This window comes from Hyperolius riggenbachi, chromosome 4, assembly GCF_040937935.1.
Source record: "Hyperolius riggenbachi isolate aHypRig1 chromosome 4, aHypRig1.pri, whole genome shotgun sequence".
Classification (NCBI taxonomy): domain Eukaryota; kingdom Metazoa; phylum Chordata; class Amphibia; order Anura; family Hyperoliidae; genus Hyperolius; species Hyperolius riggenbachi.
In genome coordinates, this window is record NC_090649.1 from 455,362,336 (window position 1) to 455,386,910 (window position 24,575).

A 24,575-nucleotide genomic window follows, 5' to 3' on the forward strand; every position below is an offset into this window, starting at 1 on the left:
TGCGGCTAAACTTGTCAGATCCAACAATAATGTCAAACACCTGATATGCTGCATGCTTGTTCAGGGGCTGTGGCTAAAAGTATTAGAGGCAGAGAATCAGCAGGACAGCCAGGTAACTGGAAATAAATATGGCAGCCTCCATATCTTTCTCACCTCGGGTTCACTTTACATTGGGATTTCCCATTTTGTAGTATTTTGTATGATTTTATCATGCTAAGCAGTGGCCATGCACATCTGACATACCAGGTGTCGGTCTTGGATGTGAATATCCCCTCCATGAAGGCCTCGGGGGGCATCCACTTCACTGGCAGCATGGCGCAGCCCCCCTTCCGGTAGTAACTGGCCCTGTGGATGAAACAATGGCCTTACATTCATATATGCAGAGATTATGGTTAGTGAGTGGGGACCGTTCAGTTATTTTACAATTCTATTTTCTGTACCTAACCTAAAAAAATGAAGCAAAATAAAATGAGGTTAGATTTAAAGTGACACTGAAACAAAAACTTATGATGTAATGAATTTTATGTGTAGTATGGATGATTAATGGAACATTAGTAGCAAAGAAAAAAGTCTCATTGTTATTTTCAGTTATATAGCTTTTTTTTCTATAACGTCATTCCATAACTTGCATCATTCTGTCATATTTGCAATTGCAAACAACACTCTGTATTTTAAGCTATGAAACAGAGCGGAGCTAATGACCCTTTGAACTTTCCTGCAGTAAAACCTTACAGTATCTGAAGCTGTTTTTCACTGTTTGTTTGATGTATAAATGCTTCAGAAAATAGGACTGTCCAACTTGGGTTGGAGAGCTCAGAGAAGTTATTTTGCATAGATAACAACAAAAGTTTTTTAATTCTTCCTGTACTGGAAACAATATGAGACTCTTTCCTTTGCTACTAATGTTCTCTTTCTTAGCTGTACTACACATACAATTCGTTATGCCATAAGTTTATTTTCACTTAAGATTCCCTTTAAGGACAAATCCTTTGTAGACTAGAGTTGCCATCTTTAGGTAATGATATTTGAGGAAATGGATAGCGACATTTGTATCCTTGGGATCCGATGACCTTTCTTCTTCCTCCTGTAAAGTTGTTTCAGATTGCTTCTTCCTGTAGAGGACAATTACCTGTATATGTCACGCGCCATTCCGAAGTCACCGATTTTGGCGACTCTGCCAGGGCCCTGACACGTCAGCAAGCAGTTTCTGGCCGCGATGTCCCTGAAATAAAGTGATTGATTGCTTTAGTAAGGTCATCCTGATCAATACTGCGCAGTACGCACCTTATTACTGGCCTCCCGCCTGACCCTGCTTCACCTAACGCCACTTTCTGCTGACAACCCGCAATCTGATTTAGGATCTCTGTTTTTTTGCTTAAAGTGATATTCGGACTTCATGTATTGCTACGACATACATAGGGGTAATTTTCCTGCATAGTATAATAAAAAAAATTACTTCCACACTTCTGCTTGAAGTGAGAGGGATATGGAGGCTGCCATATTTATTTCCATTTAAAGTGAACCAAAGACAAAGCACCCTCATGCATTTTACCATAAAAATCAGTGGGAACATTAGATACAACACCTGCCCTGCTATTTGTTTCATCCTCACTGCTAAAAGTGTCTGTTATCAGCTGTAATAAAAATACCGGACTGAGCATTCAGTCTGGCTTTGCAGGGAATAATTATAGCTGAGTCATTATAGCAGAGCCACAAGGGGGCAGGCTTGGTCTTGAAAAGACACCAGAGAAGACAGACTCAGCTATAATCATTCCATAGCAAAGCTAGACTGAGTGCTCAGTCGGGGATTCTTATCAGAGGTGATAACAGTCAGATTAAACAGAGAACAATGAAACAAAGAGCAGATTAGGTGTTTACTGTCATGTTCCCACTGATTTATAAGGTAAAATACACCTGGGTGCTTCATCTCTGGTTCTCTTTTTTAAGGTAGCACATACAATATAATAAACTGATCTAATTTTACGGTACTTTATTAGGGCGAGAAATATGAGTGAATTTCCTTTTTTTTTCTTCAATAAAAATAGATCGGGAGTGATGGATTTTTTCTGATCAATTTTTTTTTAATGAAAATTGAATGGTGTAGGGTTTATAGACCAAAGCATTTTTTTCAGAGCTTTCAAAAAAAAATTTTAATTTGGAAAAAAGTGAACATGTTTATGATACGTTGGTCAGATTTTTCAAATGTTACAATTAATTAGAAAAATTGATTATATTTCATACATTGAAATAAAGTGTAAAACAAAACTGTATGGTGTGGGGCCACTTTAAACATGATATAAAAAAAATCAAAAAGAAAGAAGCCCCATCTAAGTATAAATCCTCTAACTTTGCTCATCTTTAGGTACAGTTTAAAAGTGTTATAAGCAGTTAACCCCTTGCAGCACTGACTTGCTCAGGGGTTGAAGTGTGTACACTTTTGTTTATTTTCATTGCTTTGCGCACACTTCCTGTATTTCGCGTCTCTGCGACTTGCTGTCCGCTTACCTGTGAATGAAGTGGTTCTCCTCCAGGTACTGGCAGCCCTTTGCGATATCGCGGGCCACGTTCAGCAAGTCCGGCATGGCGAGAGAGGAAGGCTGGTTCTGCACACAGATAAAGATGAATGAAGTCAGTGATGTATGAGGCCAGCAGGCTCTCCTATCTGACAATAAACGCTTTGTAGGCTTATACTGTACAGAGCACTTGTTGGCAACTCGCTACAAAGAGGCCACAGGGGCATTCCGGACCCTTCTAATGAAACTGACAGCAGTTATGTTCAGGCAGAAGTACATGATGGGCTACACTCAAAGGAACGCTGGAATATGTATCCACCAGGAAGAAATCTAATAGTACGTCCTGCTCACTGGAATAATTTCAAATACTTTCAGTTTTAAGAAAGCAAATGTATATTTAGCATAGTTTCTATCTGTTTTTTTTTAGTTAGGTGGGATTCTTTGTCCCATGTTTTTGTCTGTAGCCGATGTAATGACACACCCTGCTGCCCATCATGCTTTGCTGATACATCATCACATTTCCTCATGCACAGCAGGATCCTTTTTCTCCTGCTACGTTATTGAGTTTTCTTATGCGCAAGCACAGAACATAGCCTATGCTGATAAGTGCTGCTGATATCTCTGCAGCTTCGCCTCCTACACTCCCCACATTTTTAGGTACAGTATATGGTGGACATGACCCTCCTTCCCAAGCTACATCTGTGCCAAGTTGCAGCCCCCCAGCACCGCTGGCTATTCATATATGGCATACAAACCTACCTTGTGAACCAGCGGGGCTCGGAGGTGGAAAATTGGCACAGATGAAGTTTGGGGGGGTTCCAACTGCCAAACAAGCAATGTCTCCTTCTGTGCATAGATCTTTCAGAAACAAATATTCAGCAGAGATCACCTGGCAGGACTAAATCTGTCGCCACCAGTGATACATTTCAGAATGTAAATCTGGGAGAGAAAAGATTTTACAATGGGCAAATACTGACTATGTAATCTATAAATGAATATTGTAAAAAAATATGCAATTTAATTAATTACTTTACTTAAGCAGCAGTAGGGCTTTAAGTAAAGTACTTAATTGACTTAAAGAGAACCCGAGGTGGGTTCTAAGACTGATATCTGCACACAGAGGCTGGGTCTACCTATACAGCCCAGCCTCTGTTGCTATGTAGTGTCCCCCCAGGCCCCCCCTACGCTCTGCTATGCCCCCATAAATCACAGCCGCGCTGTTGTCACGCAGCGTGTCGCAGCGGGCTGTGTTTACCTATGTAGTGTCACTCTCGCCGCTCCCCCGCCTACTGCATAGCTCTGGTCCCCGCCCGCGTCCCTTCTCTCCAATCAGCAGGGAGGGAAGGGACGCGGGTGGGCACCGGAGCTATGCAGGAGGCGGGGGGAGCAGCGAGAGTGACACTACATTGATAAAACACAGCCCGCTGCGTGTCAACAGCGTGGCTGTGATTTATGGGGGCATAGCAGAGCGCAGGGGGGGCCTGGGGGGACACTACATAGCAAAGGAGGCTGGGCTGTATAGGCAGACCCAGCCTCTGTGTGCGGATACCATTCTTAGAACCCACCTCGGGTTCTCTTTAAGCAGCAGTAGGGCAGCAAAATGTGACATAACACCGACTGTATGAAAAATAGAGGGCAGCGGGCCTAATTTGAAGCAAGCAGTTTTGCCACACTCCCTGGGGAAAGCTGTGCTGATATCTGGCACTAAAGTAAGCATCTTCCCTCAAAAGCCAACCTCTTTGTCATGATCTCCCTCAGAGAGATATACCCCCCACTTCCTGTCAGAACAGGAAATTGAGTCATTTTTTGTGTGGTTTGGATGCAAAAAGCAATAACAATCCAAATGTGGTTCTAAAAGCTGCAATACATTTTCCTCTGGATTGAGCCTTACGTACAAAATGGAAATATTGCACTTAGGCAGACTGGTCCTTTACTACTAATTTCCTTTATAACCTTCTGTTGCTGTTGGTGGCTGGAAAGCTCTCGTCTCCGATGGAAATGAGATCAGTAAGAGGAGAAAAACAACACAAAACAAAGAGGAGGAAGAGGGGAAAGAAACAAAGCAGAGAATCTGATTATGCCAGAAGACGTGCACTCGATAACACACGGAATTAGAGGCCATTTTCTTGTTCTTATTTCTCAGGCGACGGGCAGCCTTAATGGGCTTGAAAGTCACATAAAATGGAGGCTGTTGTGCTGAGGGCTATTTGTGAGAGTAATTGCGTCTGACAATGCCAGCCTGGCAGCCCCGCAGAAGATTAGGGGAGCGCGAGTGGTAATGCAGCCCGCGGGGTTCCGTCACGCTGCTGGGAACGGGAAGAATCTCTCTTCCAGGTCACACCGCCGTGCCGGACAGCTGCCAGTTCTCGGAGAGCGGCGTCTGTTGTCGGCGGCCAGAGACTCCCGAGGGGGAGCCGGGAATTATGTGGCTATTTGTGCAGATAACTGCCGTACCTGCACTCTATAAAATGGCACCAAACACAAAAACCCGTCTGTTATCGTTCGGCGGGCTTTCCATCTTCCCGCCGCCCATGTTCCGCTGGCACGCTGCAGATCTCCCGCAGGTTTTACTTTCATGCCCTCCGCGCCGTTTTTTGGCCACGTCTTTACCTAGAGAGCCGCAAGATGGCTTCAGCGGATGGAGCTGAACAAACGTAAAAGTCATAATTGAATCCAGCTGTGTTTTCATCAAAGCGAAACACCAGTTAATAAGATTATTATATATATTGTTATACTGAACATCTTACAGAGGCAGCGGCCCCCATTGCAATTGAGGGATGAATATAGATTGCTCCCTGAAAATTGGATAAGAGTATTGTGAGTCCCTGTTATTGACTCCAGATTCATGCATTGCGCCCCGTGTTGTATGACGCATCAGATGTGTGCTTGTCATGCATGTTACATGTGTCTATTGGAAAAAAGGAACATGGAAAGTTGGGTGCCCACTAATCCCAATAGTAAAATATCGGTATTAAATACAGATATTTTACTATGGTTAAACCTAACCCTACTCTCACACAGAACCCTCCGTCCCGACACCTAACCCTAAACAGCTCCCCACCCCTAACCCTATACTTCCCCCCCTCCCCCTGCACAAACTTCCTAACTGACCCATAACCCCCCCCCCCCAAACGCCTATCCCTAATAGCACCCACCGCAAAAGAAAAAAACAAAACCTTAATTTCTTGGGCCCCCCATAGGCACCTAATGAAATAGTAAGGACAGTAAGCTGTGGCAGTAAGGACGGAAAATTAACACTAAGCAGGGTTGAAAATCTATAACTATATATTATATATATAAAATCGGATGTATGTATGTATGTGTATGTATGTGTGTATGTATGTATGTATGTGTGTATGTATGTGTGTATGTGCCGCGATCACTCGAAAACGGCTTGACCGATTTGAACAAAACTTGGTACACAGATCCCTTACTACCTGGGATGATATGTTCTGGGGGTCTCGCGTCCCCCCCCCCCCCTGCACATCTGGGCTGGAGCTACAAACAGACAATCAGATTACACCCATTCATGTCGATGGAAAAAATGTTAAAGGCTGCCATTCTCACAGTAATCAAGCCAGGGTCCCCACACTTGGCACAGTTGGTCACTTGGTGACCGGGGTTACACATCCAGGAAAAGTGGGCGGAGCAAAAAACAGCCAATCAAATTTCAGCCATTCATTTTAAATGGGAACATGTAAACTGCAGCCATTCTTACACTGTTAATCGCAGGGTTCTCAAATTTGGCACACTGTGTCACTGGGTGAATGAGATTAAGATTCAGAAAAGTGGGTGGAGCTTACAACAGCCAATCAAAATTCACCTATTGATTTTCAAGGGGAATATTGAAACTGCTGTCATTCTTACACTGTTTATGGCAGAGGCTTCAAACTTGCACCAGTCAGTCATTGGGTGACTGGGGTTCAAATTCACCAAAAGGGGCGGAGCCACAAACAGACAATCAGATTTCCTTGCTGGATAAACTGCTTCCATTGTTACTTTAAACAACAATTATGGACAAGCACCATCTAAAATATTATGAGTAAATACTACTAAGAGGAATTAGCACATTCCTCTTAGTAGTATTTACTCATAATATGAGCAATTGGGCAATAATAACATGAAAAAACTAAGGAAAAGCGCCCAATATGCAGCACCAGACAACTCAAGGTATTTCCAAAAATTACAAAACTTTATTAGTAAATAGTAAACATATAAAACCATTAAAAATCACCAAAGGTGACAGCAGCGGTGTACATAATAATACAATATTCCACTTGTACAAAAATTACAATACCTACCATACAACCTCAATATGATACCATAGTGGACAACCCTCAATAGGATATATATATATATATATATATATATATATATATATATATATATATATATATATATATATATATACACATATACACAGTATATAGCAGCAGTAAAAGCCACATACTATGTAATGGTAATGGGTGCTGAAAAGCAGCTATCCAACTGGTCCCTATTGTATTAGAAAACAAGTGTCCGGTAGCTCGCTAGAGCAAGGAGAAAATCGCCAAAGGAGAGGTGCAAAAGATGTGAATAAAGTGAGAAGAAAGGCTCAGGACTTACATGATGGAGGTTGGAGGAACGTGTGCAGCACCGGCCACTCGCCTTAATACATCTCGCGGGCTCCACCTGCTTCAGAAAGAGGCCTCTTTCTTTCACTTGTTTTCTAATACAATAGGGACCAGTTGGATATCTGCTTTTCAGCACCCTGTCATTACATAGTATGTGGCTGTTACTGCTGCTCTATATATAATTTTAAAGGCACAATTTACATCACAATTGTTCAGTATCTATATGCATAAATGACACTGTAAAATGCTCAGTATTTTGTGGTAGAAGAGTTTTGCTTTTGTGGCTTATTCTATATAGTCATCCTCCTATTGAGGGTTGTCCACTATGGTATCATATTGAGGTTGTATGAGGTATTGTAACTGCTTCCATTCACATATTTTTGATGCCAGGAACCTAAAAGCTCACAAACTTGGTCATTGAGTGACTGTGTGTCAAGGTTACAAAAAGTGGGCGGAGCCAAAGCCAAATTTCACTGGTCAAATATAAACTGCAGCCATTCTTATACTGTTATTGGCAGGATTCTCAAACGTTGCCCAGATGGTCACTAGGTGACTGGGATTAATATTCAGGAAATGGGTGGAGCTTACAGCAGCCAATCAAAATTCACCTGTTGATTTTTATGGCGAATATTTAATTTGCTGCCATTCTTACACTGTTAATAGCAGATGCCTCACACCTGCTACAGTTGGTCACTGGGTGACTGGGGTTCAAATTCAGAAAGGGGCGGAGCCACAAACAGCCAATCAAATTTGCTTAATTTCAATGGGAATATACAAATTATCGATACCAAGGACCCCAAAGCTCATAAACTTGATAATTGAGTGACTGTATGTCAAGGTTAGAAAAAGTGGGCGGTGCCAACAACTAAATTTTTTTACATGGGAAAATATAAACTGCAACCATTCTTACACTGTTAAAGGCAGGGTTCCCAAACTTGACACAGTTGGCCACTGGCTGACTGATATTATTATTCAGAAAGTGGGAGGAGCCTACCACAGCCAATCAAAATTCACCTATTGATTTTTCAAAGGGAATATTTACATTGCTACCATTCTTACACTGTTAATGGCAGATGCCTCAAATCTGGTACAGTCAGTCACTGGGAGACTTGGGTCTACATTCTGTAAATGGGGCGGACCACAAACAGAGAATCACATTTGTTAGATTGATTTCAGCCATTCTGTTATTGGCAGAGTTCTCAAACTTGACACAGTTGGTCACTGGATGACTGGGATTCATATTCAGAAAACTGGATGGAGCCTACAACAGCCAATCAAAATTCAACTATTGATTTTCAAGGGGAATATTTCCATTGCTGTCATTCTTACACTATTAATGGCAGATGCCTCAAATCTTGTACAGTCAGTCACTGGGAGACTGGGGTTTACATTCTGTAAAGGGGGCAGGCCAAAAATAGCCAATCAGATTTGTTTAATTTAAATGGAAATAAACTTATTGATGCCAAGGACCCTAAAGCTTATAAACTTGGTCATTGAGTGACTGTATGTCAAGGTTACAAACAGTGGGCGGAGCCAAAAACAACTAACTTTTTACATGAGAAAATATAAACTGCAGCCATTCTTACACTGTTAAAGAGAACCCGAGGTGGGATTTAATTATGTTACTGGGGCACAGAGGCTGGTTGTGCACACTAAGACCAGCCTCTGTTGCCCCATGGTGTGCCTCCATGTCCCCCCTGCACGCCGCTATAGCCCCCGCAGTGCTGGCGACACGCAGCGCGTCGCCAGCACAATGTTTACCTAAGCGCTGTCTGTCAGCGCCGCTCCCCCGCCTCCTCAGCATCGTCACTTCCCTCCTATCAGCAGGAGGGAAGGGACACGGGCAGGTAGCGCTGATGCTGAGGAGGCGGGGGAGCGGCGCTGACAGACAGCGCTTAGGTAAACATTGTGCTGGCGACACGCTGCGTGTCGCCAGCACTGCGGGGGTATTTTTACACTGTTAATAGCAGATCCTTCAAACCTGCCACAGTTGGTCATTAGGTGACTCGGGTTCAAATGATGGAGAGGGGCGGAGTCACAAACAGCCAATCTGATTTGTTTAATTTCTATGGAAACATACAAATGATTGATGCCAAAGCTCACAAACTTGGTCATTGAGTAATTGTGTGTTAGGGTTAGAAAAAGTGGGTGGAGCCAACTCCAGCCAAATACATACCCAGGCAACGCCGGGTCAACAGCTAGTAAATAAATAAATAAATAACAGCAAAGGGCAGAAGTGATGTCACTTTTGGCAACACAGTAAATCTCATATCACATTTCCTGAATATGACAGTGAACACAAAAATCAACAGGATACGTAAGCTAAATAAGTAATTTCTTATTGATTGATTTTTATTTTTTGAGTTAATATGGAGCTCCCCCCTCCAATCCTAGAAGTTTCATAGGAGAGCCTATTCCTATTCACCGCTTATTACAACATTTTGTGGCGTTCTCCTTTCACGTTGGAATCCCAGCTGTTACACTGAATGGGCCGCAGCAGACAACAATCAGATCATATAATGCTCTCACCAGTCGGGGTCTCGTCTGCCTCAGGAAGGACTTCAGATCTCCCCCGGCCATCAGCTCAAGCAGGATGAAGCGGGGCAAGGCCTGCAGACTTACGCCGATGCAGCGCACAATGTTCTGGTGGTTGAATTTACTGCGGAAAAAAATGGAGATGTGTAAGCTGTCTTCTGGAAGACACGTAGCAACCGGCCAAACATGTAAACATAAAGGACACCTGAAACGGGAGGGAAATAGAGGCTGCTGATCCTCTCCCTCTGACACTTATAATGTAGTCCTACATTACTCAACTTTCCATTGAGCAATTAAGCTATCGAATTGGGCCATCAACTACAGTGGTGTTGATCAAAAGTCGATTGACTAGTGGCCCACACACTATAAGCGAGATCCTATGGAACTCTCTCCCACTGCCCATCAGGTTGAAGGAGGAAGCGTAGTAGTCACGTGACGTGGTTTGGAACGCAGCGTGGGACGGGTTAATGATGAAGGCTGCTGGCTAAGTTAACCCCCCACCCGCACACACCCTCTCAGGTGCAGTAATTAGAGGGTGAAATTCAAATGAAACTCATTCAGATTTCATCCGAATTTTATCCAGCGCTCTAACTTCAGTTGTCCTTTAAAGGCTATGTGTTGCCATAAATTGTTCCAGATTGTTCCCAGATCGGCAATGCAATTATAATCTCTCCCCGATTTTCCTCGGTAACTGCATTACAGATCAGGGAGCAATCTGAGGCTGATTTAATACATTTGTGCTAAAACACAATTACACCTTAATCTCCATTTAGGCTTTTGATGGACAGAATGATTATTCTCTGTCTTTCGCTGCCTAGTAGGTCAATGAGATGAAATGTTGATGCACATTGTACACGGCGGCTCCGAGTCACTCAGCTGACGCTCATCACGCAATGCGATACCGTGCTAATGTATCTCTATGGGCCGCCCGCCATTTCAGAAGCCCATTGTGATTTACAATCCATGTTTCCTTGCCACAAAAACCCACAAAGTATGTGCGAATCACACTCAGGGATCGTTCACACTGGAGGCGGTTTCGGCCTTTTTCACACGCGGGTGATTTTAAAATCGCCCCCCAAACGCTTGTGCAATGAATGTCTATGAGAAGGTTCATATCAGCACGGGTCATGTGCTGTGCGGTCAGCAAAGTGGGGCCTAAACCATTTTTGGGGTGATTCCACCTCAATGGAAAGTATTGTAGAAACGCAAGACGCTCACAAAATCGCTTTGTGCAGCGATTGCGTTCACGTTTTTAAGAATAAATGCATTGTATTTATTCCTTTCCAGGTCAAAGAGTTCACTTCCTGACTTGTGTTAGGGAGTATATTAAAAAAAAAACGCTTGGGAAAATAGCTTAGAAAAAGCGCTTTTCACAAAAACGGAACGCCCACCAAAGCGTTGGGAATCAAAAAAGAAATTGCTACAAAAAAACCCCAACGCGAACGCTAACGCAAGCGGAACGTAAGGTGAACGAGCCCTCAGTGTACATCAAATGGGACGCTTTTTGTTTCAGGCGCACTTATTTGCACTTTTATGCAAATGAGGCCCAGTTTCCTGCCTCCAGTCATTTGACTTCTATGCAAGGTGCTGCAAAAACAAACAAAAAACAAAACGCATTCACCAAATTTGTGATTTGAAACAAAGATGAGATTGACTCATTAAAGGGAAGGTTCAGGGAGGGTGGAGAAAAAATAAAAATCAATTTCCACTTACCTGGGGCTTCCTCCAGCCCGTGGCAGGCAGGAGGTGCCCTCGCCGCCGCTCCGCAGGCTCCCGGTGGTCTCCGGTGGCCGACCCGACCTGGCCAGGCCGGCTGCCAGGTCGGGCTCTTCTGCGCTCCAAGTCCTGGTACTTCTGCGTCCCACGCCGGCGCTCTGACGTCATCGGACGTCCGCCGGTTCTGCGCATGCGCAGTACAGCCCGGCGGACGTCCGATGACGTCAGAGCGCCGGCGTGGGACGCAGAAGTACCAGGACTTGGAGCGCAGAAGAGCCCGACCTGGCAGCCGGCCTGGCCAGGTCGGGTCGGCCACCGGAGACCAACGGGAGCCTGCGGAGCGGCGGCGAGGGCACCTCCTGCCTGCCACGGGCTGGAGGAAGCCCCAGGTAAGTGGAAATTGATTTTTATTTTTTCCCCCACCCTCCCTGAACCTTCCCTTTAACAGCTTCAATAGAGTTATCTTATTTGAGTTAAGTGCCCTGCTTTTGACCTCAGTCGGCAGAACTTGTGCTGTAAATTCTTGGAATGCTTTGATCTCTCTCTTCTAGCAGAAAATATAAAAACTGAAAGCAGAAGTCCTCTGTCTCACACTGCCCCCTAGCGACAAGTGGCCATAAATACACATTACAACAGTACTAATTAGAAGCAAGGAATGAAACAAATAAGAAATAAAAAATAAGCTAAGATAAATTAGCCTGGAGTACTTGTAAGCCTCTAAATAAATTGGTTGCTGCATAAATAAACTGATGGTAGGATTTAGAGGAACTTAAACTCAGCAGTAACCTTCATCCCAATCTATAGCTGATACCCCTTTACCATGATAAATCTATACCTTTTCTCTAATAGTGCATTGGGAACTTCTGTTTCACTGACATTGTGATGCAGCCCCTCCCACAGAGTGATGTCATGACCACGACAGTTTCCTGTCTGTGAACTTCATTGCATTGTGGGGAAAAAAAAACTTCTGGTGCCAAGCTAGCCTATCACATTGTTCATTTTTTCATACCTGCACACATTAAGTTACTGACCTGCAGGGTCATGGAGGACCAAACAACGTAAACAGATTACATGGAAAATAGGAATTATTCCTTCTAACTTCTGTTTTGTAACTTCTCACTTTGCAATGTCGATTTATTTTTTTGCTTAAAGGACACCTGAAGTGAGAACAATATGGAGGCTTCCATATTTATTTCCTCTTAAACAATACCAGTTGCCTGGGTGTTCTGCTGATCTATTTGGCTGCAGTAGTGTCTGAAGTACACCAGAAACAAGCATGCAGCTAATCCTGTCAGATCTGTCAATAATGTCAGAAACACCTGATCTGCTGCATGCTTGTTCAGGGTCTATGGTTAGAAGTATTAGAGGCAGAGGATCAGCAGGGCTGCCAGGCAACTGGTATCGCATGAAAGGAAATAAATATGGCAGCCTTCATATACCTCCGCTTCAGTTGTCCTTTAATACTATCTTTCCTCTTTAACCAATATGTCTTTTTAGGAATGAAAAAGCTAAATTGACCATCCCTTATCTAGACCTGAGCAGGGTAGTTTATTGATGAATTATGGAGTAGCAGTGTGTGTGTCCTCCTCTCACCTGATGATCAGAGCCTCCATCAGGAAATCCAGTTCATCCTGCTCTGAGCACACCTCGGGCAGAGTCTGCAAACAGAGGATAATCCCCATCATACCATATATCAGAGAGGGAGAGAAAAAGCAAGAGAGACTATTAAAGTTTCCGTGTATTTATACCCCAAGTGCATTTAACTTTAACATAGCATGAAACTCAATAATACATCTTTGCTCTAAAACATTAAACACAGCAAACAAACAGAAAATGTGAACATCCTGATATAATGTCACTAAAAGGCATGTCCGATGCTCGAAAAGTAGAGGTAAGTGCATTAGGGCATACCTACCAACTTTTTGAGACAACAGATAGATAAAGAGGAAAAAATGTAATTAAAAAAGTGCTTCATTTTTACAATAATTATGTATAAATGATTTAGTCAGTGTTTGTCCATTGTAAAATCTTTTAAATCCCTGATTTACATTCTGACATTTATTACATGGTGACATTTTTACTATTGGCAGGTGATGTAGCTGCTGCATGCTTTTTTGGCAGTTGAAAACAGCTGTAAACAGCTATTTCCCACAATGCAGCAAGGTTCACAGACAGGAAACTGACATGAGTACGTGCTCAGAGTTTCTTGTGGGAGGGGTTTCAACACAATATCAGCCATACAGCGCCCCCTGATGGTCTGTTTGTGAAAAGGAATAGATTTCTCATGTAAAAGGGGGTATCAGCTACTGATTGGGATAAAGTTCAATTCTTGGTCGGAGTTTCTCTTTAAAGCGGAACTGTAGTGAATATAACGTAATGAATGAAAGTCCTTTTTTAAATTTTTTTTTACAGTATTAATTTAGGGCTCATTCACACAAGGGGCGACTTTCTCAAGTGCAAGCGACTTTTCTCAAGCGCAGGTGATTTTTAAAATTGCCCACAAAACGCTTGTGCAATGAATCTCTATGAGAAGGTTCTTATCAGCGCGGTTCGTGTTCTGTGCGTTGAGCAAAGCGATGCCTGGACCATTTTTGGGGTGTTTTTGCTATAATGGAAGGTATAGGAAGAGCGATAAACGCTCACAAAACCGCTTTATGCAGCGATTGTGTTCACGTTTTTGAGAAAAAATTCAGTGTATTCATTCTTTATCGGGTCAAAGAGTTCACAGGGAGTGAATTAGAATACCGCTCTGGAAAAGTGCCTAGAAAAGCGTTTTTATCACAAACGCAGCGCGCAGTGGAGTGCCGAGAGGGGGGGGAGGGAGGGGGAGTGCACAAAAACGCAAAACGCTTGCATTTTCGATTTAAGCTGTGAATGCGGCCTTATAAATGATTTAGTAAATGTTTGCCCATTGTAAAATCTTTCCTCACCCTGATTTACATTCTGACATTTATCACATGGTGACATCTTTAGTTCTGCCAGGTGATCTCTGCGGAATATTTGTTTCTGAGTATACCGAAGCCAGCACAAAATATACAGTACCTGGTCTCCCAGAATACTCTGGAAGAAGAATTCCGCGTAGCTGAATAGCCTAGGCAGTGACATCACTGGGAGGGCGGTTTCTGACTATGAAACCAAGATAATTAAAGAGGACCTCCATAGTAAATAGAAAAATCCGACAGCCTGCAAGAAAAATACATTTATATTTACCCGAGAAGCCTTGTCTCGCGATGCCATCCTGAAGTCCCTGCATCACCTGACTTCTGGCGCCTGGCCCCGCCTCCTATCTCTCTTTACTACAGTAAATAGCTTGGAGTTTCTCTCCAGTGAGAGAGGAGGCGGGGCCAGGTGCCGGAAGTCAGGTGATGCAGGGACTTCTGGACGGCATCTCGGGACAAGGCTTCTCGGGTGAATATAACTCTCTTTCTTGCAGGCTGCCGGATTTTTCTATTTACTATGGAGGTCCTCTTTAACATAAAAGTGGGTTTCCTAAATAATTTACTGCATTCTAGTGCATCTTACTATGGTGCCTCTTTAAAGTGTCGCCTTTTGAATAGGAGGCTCCTCATCCCGGCGTTCTCTGTCCAGGCAGGATGGAAGAGAACAGGAACAGTACATCTCCTCTGCTATAAACCAGAGCTGTGTCATGGCTGCTGACTTGGCGTCTATAGAATTCAATAATCTATCGACAGGCCGAGGGCTTCAAAGCGAGCAGAAGTGCTGATGAACGGGATTACATGACGGGTAGTTAAAATTCAGGTACACCACAATGCTCTGTATCTGTTCTCCTCTAATCACCTGCCAGCTGGACTCAGAACAAAATTCACTTACTTAACAGGACTACGTGTTTCAAGGATAGCGGCACAAGGAAGCCCCTGAACAACATGGTGAATATACTGAACTGAATCGCTTATTTAACTCCACAAATGAGAGAATAAAATGCGGCAGCACACTATTGTTTACATAAGTGCAGCAGGACCTCATTCTTTACATAAAGCTGCCACATCAGAATCAGAATCAATTTTATTTCGCCAAGTAAGTTTGCACCTACAAGGAATTTGTCTTGGCAGTTGCATAACAAACACAAGCAAAAACAATACAAGGGCAGACCGTGTGTATATTACAAGTCAAGGATATTATAAGTATAGTGGCAGTAAGCAATCTGAGAATTGTTCATGTTTAGTTCTGTGCTGATTACTATCAAGTCCTAGCAGCTCTAACGTGGTTCAGCATTAAGTATGGCTACCGCTTGAGGAAAAAAGCTGTTCTTGTGTCTAGAGGTTTTGGTAGCGATTGACCAGAATCTTACTCCTGAAGGCATGCGCTTCAGGAGTAAACGTTGCCTGTGTCATTGGCCCCTTCCCCTATTCTGCTTTACTGCCTGTTCCACTAACATCATCGGTGCCATCACAAAAGGCAAATGTAAACCAATTGAATGGAAATTGGCCACAATAGCATCTGATATGGAGAAAGGACCCTTTTATCAGAGGGAAAGTATGCATTTGGGGTCCCTCACTCCCAAGCTCCCCTTGTGATTATGGGGGATGCTCCCTCAAGTTGCTCATCTGTTTGTGTTATTTTAAGACTGGACCTGATCAGGTGACTGTAGCAGTGAGACCGCCCACTTCACAGTTTCTCACAAAAAAATCACCAACATGTTCCTTTATTCTGAAAAATTGGAGTGGGCTCTGCACAATGCTGCCAGCCTGGCAGTGTGAGATTCACTACAGGAGGGGAAGACAAAATGATGACTTATCAGTGCACTGCTACTCCGCACTGTCCAATCAGCAGCCCGGGGAGGGGCTTAGCCCAGGCTGTGTTTCTCAGTTGCAGAGGAGAAAACTGTGGTCACAGGCAGGTCAGGATGCCCATACATTATGCAGCTTGAAAATGGACCAATCGAATGTTAACTCATCAGGATTTGATTGGTTCATTTTCAAGCTGCCTAAATCTGCATACAAAATTTGCATAATTCGGCATCAACTCTAAATTATTTACATTTCATTGTCCATCCCTATTCACCGCACTTTTAGAAATATTGGTTTGATTTTTTTATTCCCGTCGCTCTGTTTATTGCACATTTCTAGCAAACAGGAAGCACGATCCGCTGGCATCAGTCATTTGTCAGTTTACAAAAAAGTGACATAAAAGTTTGCCCAGGACGGCGGCGGAGCGTTCCCCGCCTGTCCACTAGAAACAAAGACATAAGTGGAACAAAGGGCCGGACACACGCCGCAGGCCTTTCTAACACAATCCACCCCGTGATTTAAGGCCTGGCTGACTATTTTATGATGTGGATGGAAGCCGCCGTGGCTGGGAGGGAGATTTCCGAGGCTTGTCAGAGCAGCAGAAGAAGAATAATGAGCAGAGCAGCATGCTGCTGTATTATACAGGATGATGGGCCAGTAACTAACTACAAAGCTGACAATCAGACTATTTCCTGCCTCCGCTCATGTCCTCCTCAGAGTCCGTCTGGGAGAGTAGCCTGCAGTCAGGTAAAAACATTCACCTTGAATTAGACTTTTGCATCCACCAGGATTTTTTTATTTCTTTTTTCATAATCTAAAGCCTTATTTTGTTGGCCAGTTGGAAAATAATATGATTTTCAAAATCTAGGCAGTTTCCTAACCTATTCATGGCCCCATTTCAGGCAAGGCCAAAGGCCATGGCCTAGGACACCAGGAAGGCAAGGGGCGGGCTGAGGGCAGCAGGGCGGCAGTAGCAGTTAGTCTGCTGAACATTTGTCCTGCTACACAGAGTTTGCACATAGAGCTGGGCGGCTACCCACAGCCGGATCTGGCACTTGGGGATGAAGGGGCAGCGATCGGCACTTACAGGGATCTCTGAGCTGCCTGTCACTCACCGAATATGCCACTTGCCAAGGAGCTTACAATCTAATCCTTGCTATCATGTCACTAACCATCCTCAGAGGAGCCTATAATGTAAATCCCTGCCGTCACTTAACTAACTGTCCTTAGATCCTTGCCGTGTTGGCGGGGAGTTTAGGATGCTATCTGACCGGGGCAGTTGGTGACAGTGGGCCTTGGGCAGTAAAAAGTACAAATCTGGCCCTGACCTATTGTTAAAAAAAATGGAGAATTGAACAAGGCTAATTTTCCAAGCAATTGTGTCAGTAGGGCTGGGAGCACGACTATCTGTTTTACGTGCGTTTTTCTGCACATGGCGAAAATGTGCACTGCATTGTAGTCACTGCATTGTAGTCAAAGGCCCACTTGGGAATTCCATGTCGTTCGTGTTTTTTTCCAGCAATTTTAAAGTGGCTTTTTTCCCCTGCACAAAGCATACATTGACAATGTTACAAGGTGTTCCGCCACATCTGAAAAAAATCACGAAAACGTGATCGCAGAGCGCAAGCAGAAACACGGAAACCTGGGAATCACAGAGAAAAAACACTTTGACCAGTGTGCTCCCTGCCCAGGAACGGATCTAGACCAAGTTGCGCCTGGGGCAAGGTCAGGTTTTGGCGCCTAAACTGCCATTCCCCATCCAAATTTTGCCGCCTTTTTAAAAATTCAACAAACTGCGCCTGGGGCAAGATACCCGCTTGCCTCCCCCCCTAGATCCGTCCCTTTTCCTGCCTAGGTGTAAGTTAAAAGTACTGCCTTCTGTCACTGGAATTTTCAAGTGATTACTATGACATATTTATATAGACAAGACTCATAACATCTCATAACATGTATATATATATATATATATATATATATATATATATATATATATATATACATACCCTCATCATATATATCTCATATCATAGATACCCCCCATAAACCCCATCACCAGTGAGAGAACACCATGGCCAGTCAGAGGGGAAGCTTTGGCATGCAACCAATCAGGCGGGGGTTGCTGGCACCAGACCAATCACAGCCGCCCGCTGCTCCTTTTGCTAAATGTGAGGGAGTGACCTATCAGATGTCACTGCTACTGATCTAGTGCAGTGATTGGCCCAATGACAGTACTGTGGTGCCGACTGTGAGACCATCGGCACCAGCAAAAGGAGCAGCGGGTGGCTGTGATTGGTCACGTGCCAAAGCTTTCCCTCTGACTGGCCATGGTGATCTCTCACCAGTGATGGGCTTTTACCATAGCATGCCTTGATAAGAGGCATATATCGACACCTCACCTGCTTATGATGTCATAGGGAAGGGCGGCCGGTGCCCCTGGTCAAATGAGGACGAGGAAGGCGGACAGAAGAACGGAGAGGAGGAAGGAGTCAGGTGGCCCAAACTGTATTGTCCAACGTCTCCCCCTAGATTTTGCCACCTGAATCATGTGATTCTGGTGGATTTGTGGTAGGTCCGCCCCTGGAGCATTGCCCAAGGACTCCTTACTGTTTTACATACCGACTTGAGACAGAATTCGAACCCTGGTCAAAGCTCAAATCCTACATCAAAGGCTACAGCCTTAACCAGTACACTATATAGCTGTCCACGAGTCAAAGTTCAGCTAGGAATACACTACTCGGTGGTCGGTCTGAAGGGCAGGATATTCAAGTGGTCGGATAAGACATAGGAAGTGATCTCTGGGGTAACGCTGGGTACACATGATACGTTTTTACGTTCGATAGATAATTTCTGACATGGCCGATATTACTTTCGATCGTTTTACTGCTTGAGTTCTCATAGAAGTGAATGGAAATTGATAAGAACAGATAAGAGAATTGAGCGGAAAAACGAATAAAAAATTTATTGAACGGCAGAATCGGCCGAAAAAAAATTGGTCTGTGATCTTTCATTTTCCAAAGACTTTTATCTGATGTGTGTACCTAACTTAACATGCCCGGGAACACAATCGATTTCCCATTGGGCTAATTTGTGCTAGCACCGCTGATGCACGCTGAAACGCCACCCCGTCACCCATGCGATGCTTTGCAATGTGCGCACAAATGCTGCAATATGCTGCATTCGCTAGTCTAGAGTATTTAGAGTTTCTTTTTTTGGATACGCGTTTGCAATTTTTCTGCAATTGAAAAAGTACCAAGAAGCAGGTGAAAAAGTACTGTGATAATTATACAGGTATTTTCTTGCTTGCTGGTGGCTTAAAAGTAATTTTATTGATAAAATGTGAAATTATTGCTAGGAGAAAACTTAGCTGAATTGTAAAAGGGCCAAGATCTTAGAACACACCGCTTACATCTGAACATCGGAAGGAGGAAGTACAGAAAACTTATTTGCAAATATAAATACTGGTGTTAAGGTGCCCTTTAACGGTACAATTTTTTCATCAGATGCGATCTTTTGACGCGATTTGAACGATCATAAATAATCAGAAGATTTTCGATTGTTCCCATGAACAGAACGATTTAGTAAGGCTTTACATTCCGATTAGATCATAAAATACAGCTTTCGAATCGATAATTTTTCATTTTCCGATAGACCAAAGAATCATTTCACACCGATTTGTGCCACGGCACAGTTTTCTATACAATTAGATCATAAAAAGTTTATCGAAAGAGCGAATCTGAAGTAAAAAAGTGTACCGTTATTGGGAACCTTAATTCAGATGCATTCATTACAACAGGACATCCAAAGGGTTCTTGCAGGGACCTTTGCTATTTGAATTAGGATGATAAAATGTATTGGCTAATATGAAATATGAGGAATTTAGACGACAGGTCTGCGCATTTCCAAAGGGTATGAATTTATCTGCAATCTTTATTAATAGATGGACCATTATTTATGATGAATACACAGGAAACAGAGAAAAAACAATGGAACAAAAAACCCACCACTACTTGTATAAACAGACCCCTCTGTGTCTGCGCTGCTTCCAATTCATCATCATATGTGTCTATACAAATCATGCCATTTGCCTTGACTGACATACATGATCTTTAGTTAAACTTACCTTCACAGCCACCTTCAGGGGAGTCGGGTCACTGGGACTGGCCAATACCTGACCCTCATAGACTTCTCCAAATGCCCCGTGGCCGAGACCTCTGCGGGGAGACACAGACAGGGTCACTTCCTGTGACATGTGCAGCCAAGAATAAAGTAATACATTGCTGAATGCAGCGTATATTTTACACTGCTCTGCCTAGCATACAGATCCATCCACCATACCTCCCTTAAAGGGAACCTAAACTGAGAGGGATATGGATGTTTCCTTTTACACAATACCAGTTGCCGGCAGTCCTGCTGATCTCATTGGCTGCAGTAGTGGCTGACTCACACACCTGAAACAAGCATGCAGCTAATCCAGTCTGACTTTAGTCAGAGCACCTGATCTGCATGCTTGTTCAGGGGGTGTGGCTAAAAGTATTAGAGACACAGGATCAGCAGGAGAGTCAGTCAACCGGTATTTTTTAAAAGGAAAAATCCATATCCTTCTCAGTTTAGGTTCCCTTTAATACATCTCGGATCTCATCTAGAGATACTCCCCAACACGCTCTATCCTCTCCTCTAACACTTTACGGATGTCACCTGCTCACTTGCGAAAGGGTTCAGGACTTCTCCAGAGAATCCCCTATTTTATGGAACTCACTCCCTTCTCCCATCAGGCTCGTTCCCACCTTCAACTCATTTAAACAGGCCTTTAAGACCCATCTGATCACAATTGCTTGGCTAACCTATCTTCATAGCTCCATCCATTTGCAATTTCTAGCGGGTCCCAGCCCTAATATGTAAAGCAGACCAGAACGCTTGCACAGCACACAATGAAAACTTTACATTCCACATATAAGTGCTGTAGATATCACTTGCAGTGTGCCCTGTGTGTTTGTTTAGCTACATCAGCATGTAATTAGGTTATCAGTAGCTGTAACTCACAGCACTTTTGAGGCTCTGGCTCAGCTCTTCCTCTGCAGGAGAGTGAGGCTTATCCCTGCACAGTTCATCCGTTTTTTATAGGATTTCTATACATTTTTTTTGAAGATTTTTATGCTGTGGGCGGCTAATCTTTTAGAGCAGAGAGGAAGTTCTGAGTTTAGATTCACTTTAAGGCTTTGTTCACATCTAAAATCGAAATCGCTGATGCCAGTGATTTTCAATCTTTTTGCACAATTTTTCCCCCCTCCCGGCGCTTACCTGCGCGCTTTGATTTTGTATCAAGCACTTTTCTAAGTGCTTTTGCAGAGTGATTCTGTTTGTTCACTTCCTGACGCGAGTTTGACCCTGAAAAGAATAAATACAATGTATTTATTCTTGAAAGCGCTGGGGAAATAAATATACGAAGCACTTTTTCAAGCACTTTGTGAATTCCCTAGACCTTCCATTGAGGCAAATCACCCCAAAAATGGTCCAGGCAGCTCTTTGGTGAGCGGATCGGAATCGAACCGCTCAGCTGTAAACACTCTCATAGGGAATCATTGCACAAGCGCATTTAGGCCAATTTTGAAAATCGCCGGCGCTTAAAAAGAGGCCAAATCGCCCCTAGTGTGAACAAGCCCTTAAAGGGGAACTTCAGCCTAAACAAACATACTGTCATCAAGTTACATTAGTTATGTTAATTAGAATAGATAGGTAATATAATCTCTTACCCACCCTGTTTTAAAAGAACAGGCAAATGTTTGTGATTCATGGGGGCTGCCATCTTTGTCATGGGTGCAGCCATCTTTTTGGTTGAAAGGAGGTGACAAGGAACAGGAGACACAGTTCCAACTATCCTGTGTCCTGATTACCCCTCCCAGCTGCACACACTAGGCTTCAAATGTCAAATTCAAAATGTAAAAAAAAAAAAATTGCACCAAAACAGCAGAATGAGAACAACAACATCAGAAATCCCATCATGCTTTGCACAGCATCAGGGGAAAAAAGCCCGGGCAGTTTTCTTCTGTGCAGCTCAAAATTAGGTTGTATAAGAGAAACTGAAGTTCTGATGCTGTGAAACTGTTAAAGAAACACCAAGCCTTTTCAGTGCTGCTGAGTCGATTTTTAGTCCGGATGTTCACTTTAAGCATTTTTCTTACGCAAGTGGAATTTCAGTTTGAACATTGCAAAAGAAGTTAATGTCTGCTATACCCAATAGGATATAATCAGTACAGATATCCGCTATGTTACTGTACCCCTGATTCATTCCCTCTGGAGTAAAAAAAAAAAAAAAATCTGTCTAACGTGATATAAGAGGGGTCACGCTTCTCCCCAAAGGTGAGATTTGTCATTACAGCCAATAAATAGAACACGGAGCGGAATGTAAGACCTGTATGACACACGTGAGATACACGCTATCAGCTCAACTCACTGAGGCATGTCCAGCTGTCCCTGAGGACTCGGCAGCCCTGGCCTGGATTCATGAAATGTTATCTGCTGCTAATTGGCATGTGCTGTCCTCACCTGGGTCAGATAACAGCGATCGCCTCTATAGATGGTGTAATTATTGTCTAATAAATTTAGGACAGTATCAGTTTATTAAAAAAAAGAAAAAAAAAAAAAAAGCTTCACAGGTTGCCACTGGAATCCTCTTCCACTCCTCTATGATGAAGCTGGTGGATCTCAGAGATTTTAAGCTTCTCAGCTTTCCATTTGGGGCTGCCCCACAGATGCTCAATAAGGTTTAGGTCTGGACACATGCCTGGCCAGTCCAGGTAAACCCTCAGTCTCTTTAACCCTCCTGGCGGTATGAAAAATTCCGCCAGGAGGCAGCGCGGCAGTTTTTTACTTTTTTTTAAATCATGTAGCGAGCCCAGGGCTCGCTACATGATAGCCGCTGCTCAGCGGCATCCCCCCGCCCTCTTCGATCGCCTTCGGCGATCTCCGATCAGGAAATCTCATTCAAGGAACGGGATTTCCTGGAGGGCTTCCCCCGTCGCCATGGCGACGGGGCGGGATGACGTCACCGGCGTCAGCGACGTCATTGGGAGTCCCGATCCACCCCTCGGCGCTGCCTGGCCAGGCAGCGCACGGGGTCTGGGGGGGTGGGGGCCCGCGCGCCGCAACGGATAGCAGCGATCGGGCGCGGGGCGGCGGCGATCAGTGTGCTGGCGCAGCTAGCAAAGTGCTAGCTGCGTCCAGCAAAAAAAAAAAAATTAAGAAAATCGGCCGAGCAGGGCCGGAGAAAACCTCCTGCGCTGCTTACCCCGAACTACGTTAACAAGGTAGTGGTCATCTTGGAGGTATGTTTGAGGTTGATATCATGCTGGAATACTGCTTTAAGTAGGGACAGCAGGGCCGGTGTTGTGTCTGATTACGCTGCCTGTGGATTTGCGCTGCCCCGCATGCGCAGTAGGAGACTGTGCGGTCACATTTCCTATTTCATAATGGTGCTGATGGTAACATAATAAATATCTCTGCTTCCACACATCCTACACTCCTCAAATTTACAGGGTAGGGAGGGGATCCCCCGAACTACCTCTATGCCAAATTGCAGCCCCCGAGCCCCACTGGTTCCCGAGATAGGTTTCTCTAATCTATCTCCTGAACCAGCGGGGCTAGGGGGCTGCAATTTGGCATAGAGGGGAATGTAAGACACCGCCGGCCAAGGTAACTGCAGCAGCGACCGCCGCGGGGGGGAAGTGGGGGCTGCTATACTTGGGCACTATACTGGGGCTCTTATACTGGGGCACTATACTAGCTATACTTGGGTACTATACTGGGGCGCTATACTGGGCACTATACTGGCTGTACTGGGGCACTACTAGCTATATTGGGGCACTATACTGGCTATACTGGGCACTATACTGGCTGTACTGGGGGCACTACTAGCTGTACTGGGGCACTACTAGCTATACTGGGGCACTATACTGGCTATACTGGGCACTATACTGGCTGTACTGGGGCACTACTAGCTGTACTGGGGCACTACTAGCTATACTGGGGCACTATACTGGCTATACTGGGCACTATACTGGCTGTACTGGGGCACTATACTAGCTCTACTGGGGCACTATACTGGCTGTACTGGGGCACTACTAGCTATACTGGGGCACTATACTGGCTGTACTGGGGCACTACTAGCTATACTGGGGCACTATACTTGCTATACTGGGGCACTATACTTGCTATACTGGGGCACTATACTGGCTATACTGGGCACTATACTGGCTGTACTGGGGCACTACTAGCTATACTGGGGCACTATACTGGCTATACTGGGCACTATACTGGCTGTACTTGGGCACTATACTAGCTATACTGGGGCACTATACTGGCTGTACTGGGGCACTACTAGCTATACTGGGGCGCTATACTGGGGCACTATACTGGCTGTACTGGGGCACTACTAGCTATACTGGGGCACTATA

At 44.2% G+C, this 24,575-nt stretch overlaps 1 protein-coding gene across 9 annotated transcripts in view; it reads right to left on the bottom strand.

Moving 5' to 3' along the window:
* The window catches only part of ALK (ALK receptor tyrosine kinase), a 942,963-nt gene that overhangs the window by 21,909 nt on the left and 896,479 nt on the right, over positions 1-24,575 (bottom strand). For all 9 annotated transcript variants that reach the window (XM_068232762.1, XM_068232763.1, XM_068232765.1 and 6 more), the window contains 6 exons: positions 20,246-20,336; positions 12,971-13,035; positions 9,656-9,785; positions 2,506-2,603; positions 1,130-1,222; positions 244-345 (listed from right to left, as the gene is read on the bottom strand). In XM_068232762.1, the coding sequence (XP_068088863.1) occupies positions 244-345; positions 1,130-1,222; positions 2,506-2,603; positions 9,656-9,785; positions 12,971-13,035; positions 20,246-20,336 (579 nt within the window). The remainder of the gene's footprint in view (positions 1-243; positions 346-1,129; positions 1,223-2,505; positions 2,604-9,655; positions 9,786-12,970; positions 13,036-20,245; positions 20,337-24,575) is intronic.